This window comes from Tachysurus vachellii, chromosome 7, assembly GCF_030014155.1.
Source record: "Tachysurus vachellii isolate PV-2020 chromosome 7, HZAU_Pvac_v1, whole genome shotgun sequence".
NCBI classification, from domain to species: domain Eukaryota; kingdom Metazoa; phylum Chordata; class Actinopteri; order Siluriformes; family Bagridae; genus Tachysurus; species Tachysurus vachellii.
The window spans coordinates 5023117-5031136 of record NC_083466.1 but is presented as its reverse complement, the minus strand read 5'-3'; the positions used below and the strand labels follow the sequence as shown (position 1 = coordinate 5031136).

General features: G+C 37.1%; 1 protein-coding gene and 1 non-coding gene across 2 annotated transcripts; both read right to left on the bottom strand.

The window, feature by feature from the left end:
* Positions 1 to 403: 403 nt before the first annotated feature.
* On the bottom strand, positions 404 to 484 carry trnal-uag (transfer RNA leucine (anticodon UAG)). Its single transcript has one exon. It is a non-coding gene; the product is annotated as a tRNA-Leu (tRNA).
* Positions 485 to 1921: 1437 nt separating this feature from the next.
* On the bottom strand, positions 1922 to 5744 carry LOC132847893 (kelch-like protein 10). The gene is made up of 7 exons (XM_060873398.1): positions 5507 to 5744; positions 4340 to 4829; positions 3373 to 3969; positions 2980 to 3129; positions 2610 to 2726; positions 2392 to 2483; positions 1922 to 2200 (listed from the first exon to the last, which is right to left on the bottom strand). The coding sequence occupies exons 1-7, from the start codon at positions 5656 to 5658 to the stop codon at positions 2092 to 2094; spliced, it is 1707 nt and encodes a 568-aa protein (XP_060729381.1). The 5' UTR covers positions 5659 to 5744; the 3' UTR covers positions 1922 to 2091.
* Positions 5745 to 8020: the final 2276 nt, after the last annotated feature.

Sequence of the window (8020 nt, the reverse complement as noted above, 5' to 3'; positions counted from 1 at the left end):
TTAAGATTCTTGAAATTAGAGTTTTTAGGGGTGGTATTATTCTTAAAATTAGCACAACAATCTAAATGAACATGCACCAAAACTTGCACTTTATAGCTTTCACTTGTTTCTGGTAAAATCTACCTCAAAAGGAGTTAACATTTACTTGTCAAGAAAGAAGAAGACCAATTTTCTTAAATTAAGATTTATGAGCTAGTGTGCAATGTATTTTATAAGACTTTTTATCTTTTATGGCAAAAAACATGACATTTTCTAGAAATAAGATTTTTTTTTTTACTTTCATAGATTTAGTTTTTTTGCAGATGAATATGTGCAGTAGAAGAGTGAAACAAGACTCAGCTAGGTTATCACACCCCACTTTAGCAGAGACAGGACACTAAATCCATGCCTTGAAACATTTCCCTGGCAGCGGTGGGATTTGAACCCCGCCTCCAAAGAGACTGGAGCCTAAATCCAGCGCCTTAGACCACTCGGCCACACTACCCACAGTCACACAGACCTTTACAGTCTTCTGCTTTCCACCAAGAAGGAACATTCTAGCATAAACTTGCTTATGTCAACTAACAAGCATCTGTGTCCAACCAGCACAGAAATACAGCCCAGAGTTGTGAAAGATGCAGATCCAGTGCTAGCTTATCACACCTCACTCTAACACAGACTCAGTGAACAGTTAGGAAGCTTAATAAAGTTAATTATTGTTTGATTAGAATCAGGGATTAGAATCTCTACAGGGAACGAAAATGAAAACTTTAATTTGAATAAAATCAACTAAAATTGCTCAAGCTAAAGTTTTATTATTTTGTTTAAAATGTCCTTAACTGTTTAATAACATTATTTTTCCTTTCCAAAGTGATTTCAGGAACCTAAACAGGCCTAACGTCCTGCACAGAAGTAATCACTTCCTGTATGTCTGGTTACAAAAAAAGAATTTATATCCATTACAGCATTTTTTATTGTTGCATTTGTTTTTGGTTTTTTGTTTGTTTTTTGTTTTTTTAAGGTTGATCCATGTAGAAAGTGTTTTCTGTGAGCAAAACATATCACACTGCAAAGTAGAACTAAGCTCAGGTACTGAAAATAATTATCCATGTGTTTGGTTTTATTTCTACTCTCAGCTTCAGTGTAGTCTCTGATACATAAAGAATTGTATTAAACATTATTGTCTTTCACTTTAGCTGGTTTCTGACTAAAGAGGAGTGTTGTGGGACACAGGAGACAGGAAACACTAAAATATTGTTTCTGTTCAGAATTTTAAAAAAATAGAAAAATCTTTCTGAATTATTTTAATATAAATCTCAGATTTATTGTGTTAGAAGCCTTCTTTACATGGTTTTAATCAAAATAACTATAAAACAGTAAAATATATGTATATAAAATATATACACACTCATACAGCTGAATATATTATAGATCCAGTACATGAGATTTAGTAACAATAATAAAGTGAGACAAGTTTTGTATTCTGTACACTTTGATTCATATAAAAAGTAAAAAAAACAACTCTATATACATATAAGACACATTTTATATTAAACATTGTGTTTTAACACCCAGCACATTATGATTTTTTTTTATTTTTTGAAATGCAAAAGAACCAAAAAAATCAATATACTGTTATATTCATATATATTCATTTTAAAACATTTAATATTCATTGACACACACCTGAGTAGTTTTAAAGGTATAAAGTAACATTTCCCGTAATGAACATTATACAATTATAAAAATAGATTTTTTTTAACTTTTCGTACCATTTACTCATCACACATACATTATATACATAAATACTTCATACATAATCTGATTGATTTGTTCTGTATATGAATATAAACTCTGAGCTCCCAAAGATGAAATAAATAAATAAATAAAAAAGGAGTTATTCCTGAATATTTATACAGATTTCCGATAACAGACTATTGTGTCATAAACACAGGTGAATTACGCAGATGATTAAAACAATAAAATAAATGTTTAAAATGACAGATAGAGGTTAAATCCTAATCTGTACTCTATGTCTTAAAATAGGCAATTAATTAATAATACCATGACATATAATAATAAAATATAATAAAAATAATAAAAGTTGTGCATCTAGAGTAAACCATCACGTTCTGTGGTGTAGTCGGTGACGTTGGGAAGCCCAGAAACCACACAGCAGCTGACTGCGCTGCGGGAAATGTTCAGATTCTGGACATGGAACCTGCAGGAAATCAAACGGTTGTCATGTTTGTAATGTTTCTGTGTTTAATTATCACCATAACATCACATTTACCCTGGGGTTCAGTTTAATACACTAAATAATTACAAGATACACACACACCCTACGAGTTTCTAGGATAAACTTAACTACATAACCCCAGATCTCTGGAAGTGACAGTAAGCTGCTCTTACCACTCATCTTTATACACATCGTAGTACTCGCATCTGGAGGTTGTGCCTTTATTATTGCAGCCACCAATCACATACAAGTGACCGTCCATCACCTGAAAGAAGAAGAAGACGATCATATGGTGAAGAGGTAGACAATAGATGGATTATTATTCATTATTATTCATTCACTCCAGGTTTTGGAGTTGGGTCTAATCTTGTATTAACACCAGGTTCGTTACCTCGATGCCAAAGTTGCTGCGTGGGTTAAGCATGGGGGAAAGAAACCTCCAGGAGTTGGTGCGAGGGTTAAAGGCCTCGATGCTCTGCATCCGACTGAATCCACCGAAACCTCCGATCTATAAAACATCAGATTTCTCTGTGTGAATGAACATAAACAGTGCGAATAGAAACATGTATCCATCCCGCCACTTACAAAACAATGATATGAGCTTCATTTATTTCTTCAAAAATTAAGTTTTCATAGAATTATTTTCACATTTACCACATAGTCTCATTTTTGTTTAAAGGTTGAAATTTCGATCCTTATATCAGTACATAGGTCATATGGTTAAATTTTCTGTGTGTGTGTGTGTTATTTTCAGTTCTTACAGCAAACAATTGGTTGTTCAGCGCAATGACACCTAGGCCACTCCTGGGCATGTGCATCGGCTCAATCAGGGTCCACTGATTAGAATAAGGGTCAAAACACTCAGCCGTGAAATGATGCTTGTTTTCACTGAAGCCTCCACAGATGTAGATCTACAGGAACCAAAAAAAAAAAAAAAAGACAAAAAGTAATCAAGCTTCTGGGTGTCTCCAGGTTCTGCTTTCAGGTCTCATCAGGGACTGGAACATTAAATAATATTAATAATATATTAATTTAATTTTTTAGCCAAAGGTCCTTGACCCTTTTTGTACCGGGGCACTGTATCAGGAATGATCCTGACCTCTGACCCCAATTCACTGTGCTGAAGTGTGTGTGTGTGAGAATTGAAGGCTTACCTTGCCATTTAAAGTGGCAGCGCTGGCGTCACTTCGCTGCTCGTGCATGGATGGGATGAGGCTCCACTGGTTGGTGCTTGGTTGATAACGCTCAGCTGTGTTAAGACTCACGGTGCCGTCGAAGCCTCCCATGGCATAGATGAATCCGTCCAGCACGGTAACGCTAACATGGCCGCGGCGCGAGTGCATGGGCGCTGCCTCGTTCCACGTTCCATCCAGGGGATCAAATGTGCACATGGTGTTGAAGTATTCCACAAGGTCAGAGCCACCAATAACATACACCAAACCATCAAAGTACACTGTGCCGTGATATATTCGAACTTGCTCTTCTCTGCTGGAGATGCACATCCAGCTGTCCAGCCTCGAGTCGTACGTTTCCACTATGTTCTTAGAAGATTCCTCACTGAAGCCGATGGCAAACAAGATGGAATACGGGAGCCGTGGACGGGTAAACAGATGTGAGTGTCTGGTGTTGGAGATGTACATGGCCTTCATGGCGTTGGCGATGATGGATTGACACTCACACACACTGCTGACCACCGGGTTTTTCTTTATATTTTCCAGGAAGTATTCCTGAGTCACCAGAGCCAGCCGCACCTGACCTCACAGCACAGACAACACAATATGAAAGGTCAGAACTTTTGGTTAGAAAGTGGAGCAAAAATGTGGAAGGTTGTAGGATAATATGGAATCTGACTAATTTCTACAGGAGACTGTGAGATAATTGTTGTACGATTAAGATCGTATTATATAACAAAAAAGACTTATTATTAAACAAGAAGATTTCAAAATAATGAAATTTTTCCTGCCCATTAGCATGTATTGTTTATTACCATCATTACCTAATTAAATTAATTCAGAGCTATCACTTTATCCCTAACTGTTAGTCTACTGTCTGGTTTCTGTTCCATTCAAACTCAAGGTAGGAACAATCATCAGGGTCTTGGTCGGGTGTATTGACACTCACCTTCGGCAGCAGGTTCACTATGTGCTGCGTTCGGACGCTGGGATCATACCTGATCCACAGGAATACAGCTTGGAACGCTGTTTTCTCCTCCTTGATGTTCAGCTCATCCTTCTCCAGGATGTCACTGAGCTGCTCCACGGTCAGCTCTAGGAATTTTCCAGACTGTGAAAAAACGACGTCCTCGAAGTGATGCAACGTGTACATGTAGGCCTGATCCCGCAGCTCGTAGCACGAGTGAGTGTCAGCGTACTGCCAAATCCTTAAGCAGTTATCCGGGTTTAAATGTTCCTGTATGAATTCACAGCAGCTCATTACAAGGTCTTGGATAAGCAGGTAATTGGCCGTGGCCAAGAGAGTCTCCACTTCATCAGTGGTGACTTGAATGTCCTGCGTGTACATGTAGTGGATTATAAGATCCATGATTTCTGGAGATACACCATTGATGTTGTACACACTCTGATCCAGATTGCTCCATCTTGTGAATAGAGCTCTGCAGATCAGGAAGAGAAGAACATATATTAGTTAAAACATATATTAAAAATATCTCCACACAATAGACTAGAGTCCTGATGATGTGGATGCTGCAGTCAGGAGTTAGAGAGAGTTTAAACGGAGGGCGTTCCTCTAGCCTGTCAATCAGAGCGACGATAGCCAATCAAACGTGTAGTTTATGTAACTTGTAGACAAGTCCAGTAATAAATACATTTTAATTGTACTTCAGACACTATAATGAATCATTCAGCAAATCCAGATTATTAAAAAGAAATAAATCTATCACTATATAAATATTCTTCCATGAAGATAAGATGAAGACGGTGTAGCCGAAGAAAACTAAACTCGAGCTAAATATCAGCGAAAAAAACAAACACTTCATAGTTTATTTCCAGCCCAGTTGTCACCGCATGTGTTTTACACAGTACACACACTGGACATGCGCTCCTTAACATCCTGACACTTGTTTTATTACAATATCGTGTAACAGGGTGGATTTCAGTCAGATGGCTGTGAGGAAACGTCGGCGTTAAGAAATCATCATTAAATCAGACTCGCGGAGTTGTGACTATGGATCTGTTCATTTAATACTAATGTAAATACCATTTCATCTTCGGTATAGTTTTTGCTCATTAGGTACCATTTTAAGATGAAAAGTTGTGTTTGGTTTTTTACCTGAAATACGGGCTGTACGCCGAGAGGATGTTCTTGTGGACCTTGAAGTCCACTTCGTCCACTCTGAGCACCGCGTCACACAGCGACCCGTCCAATCGCATCTCGTTCAGTAAACCGCACAGCTTCCTGTCTTCACTCATCTCTCTCTCCATACTCGTAAACAAGTCGTCTAATCCGTACGTGTTACAGGGCGTGATAAGAGCGTTGATAGTGAGTTTGTAAAGAAGCGTGTTTTAAATCGCAGCTTTCTGGAACAGCGCCGAATTCAAAACAGGCGCCGCGTCATAGTGACGTCATGTCGTCAATAAGCTGTGGCCTCAAACCACATCACGTCGTTTCCTGGCACTAATAAACCATAGTTTTAATAATTAATTAGTTATAATACACCGAAATTTGTAGTCAGAAATGAAAAAAATAAATAAATATACCAAACCAAAGTAATGAATTTTTCAGTCACTTCAGTCACACACACGGGTCTATTTTTAAAGATACACAAAATGTTTTACAAAAACCAATGTACAATATTATACAAAACCTTTTAAGCATCACTCACATAAAATGTGTCATAATATATGTAACCTTATTTAAATGCACAGTTTATAAATCTAATCAATGAGCTCCAAAAGATGCTCCAAAATTAAAAATGAAAATCTTTACTGAATATTTTTATACAGATTCCTGCCATAGTTTAAATCCTAGTCTTTATCCTACAATAGGACTGTTTACATGTGGGGAAAACCTTCAATACAGATGCTCTGTGCGTTTCATTAGTGAGCGTCACAGCAAATTCAGTCCGAGGTCAGATTGTTATGTTCAGTCATATAAACCTATCACAGATCATTTCTTGAATCCTGCACACAAAATAATGTCAAAAAAATGTCCAACTTTGTGAGTATTTACATATTACATGAAGTTATATTTAAAACTTAATTGTGTTTGTGTAAGTTACTGTGCAACAAAATTATACCATTGTAAATACAAATACACTGACTGAGCAGACATTTAGGTGACACAATAAAAAACTGTTTAAAAAAGACTATGCAGTGTTTTAAAAAGTTTCTATGGCAGCAGTGGGATTTGAACGCATGCCACCAAAGAGACTGGAAATTAAATCCAGCCCTTTAAACCACACAGCCATACTACTTGAGTAGAAGTAAGCCTTTATACTCTCCCAAATGTGTGGGGGGAAGAAAGTCTTCTGCTGTCCACAAAAAAAAAAAAAGGTTCTGGCATGAACTTGCTCATGTGAACTAACAAGCATCTGTGTTCCACTCTAGCACAGACTAGAAGGGGGAACAGCTTGAATGCTTTATTCGGTGCCTTAAAAAGATTTTCTAGCAGCAGTGGGATTTGAACCCATGCTGGAGCCTTAATCCAGTGCCTTGGACTGCTCAGCCAAGCTACCTGCATGCAAGGGGCTTGTGTAAAAAGACTGTACTGTGCACGCTTCCTAAAGCTAATGTGCTTAGGGTCTAACTCATCACACTGAATGCATGCCTGCAAAGAAAAATGGATTAGTAGACCATCACCTCAACATCTCGGCCACCTAATCAGGAAGAAAAGTTTCCAAAACATGCCATGAATGCATAGGGTCTTTGAATATATCTCTCAGGCACGCTTCCTTTACCAAATGGGCTTGTCAAGAACACCAAGATAAAAAGACACTATGTAAAACTATGCAAAGTTTTTTGGCGCTCCCTAGCCGATGTAGCCGATTTAGCTTGAGGATATGAACTTACGCCACCTGTCCCCAAACAAACCAATTACTGAAATCAGGGATTGAACAATTGACCTTTAGATCTCCAGTCTAACAATCTTTTTTTTGCTTTTTATTGTTTCTTGTCTCAAATGAACATTTTAGAGTAACAGTGTCTGTTTCTTTCCCCAAAATGTTGGCATCTTCATCCTTTGGTCCAATTTTATCAGCAAAACTGCCTGGAGTGAAAAAGAATATAAAGAAATAAATCTGCAAAGAATTTTTCAAAAGCAAATATTTACCTGGTAAATTAGGAAATTACTATATGCTTTAAAAACAAACATAAATATTATATAATACAATAAATGACCTGTAACTAGAATTAGAATCAGTGGTGTGTATCTCACTATGTACAGTAAGTTGTATAGTTGAGCCATTTCTGAACACAGCTCTGTGATGATTCTGTATAATAGTGCTGTATGTGCTGAACTTTACACGTCTCTAGAAGGCCACACCCAGGAAGTGACACTGTTGTAGTGTAACTTTGTACAGATCATCACTTCACAGTATCAGTGACAGTAAACTAGAGTCATTAATATTTCTGTGTTATACAGTATTTTACAATTTATCATCTACACAATACTGCAAGCTTTTACCTGTTTATGTGGTGTTTACATTATTTGTAAACTTAAAAATAATTGTATTATATATTACAGGAATCTCTTTTAAATGTTGATAGTTTTATTTAATTTATAGTTTAAACTAGGCTAATTAAAAGGAACTGAGGAAGCAATGAGAACAGTTTTACTGAGTGTAAG

Bases quoted from the DNA above. Each gene is read 5' to 3' on its own strand.
- LOC132847893 (XM_060873398.1), bottom strand. From the start codon at position 5,658: ATGGAGAGAGAGATGAGTGAAGACAGGAAGCTGTGCGGTTTACTGAAC. The intron at 2,484-2,609 runs GTAACGAACCTG...TTCTTCTTTCAG, and splicing joins GCAGCAACTTTGGCATCGAG to GTGATGGACGGTCACTTGTA. The intron at 2,201-2,391 runs GTAAGAGCAGCT...GATTTCCTGCAG, and splicing joins GATGTGTATAAAGATGAGTG to GTTCCATGTCCAGAATCTGA.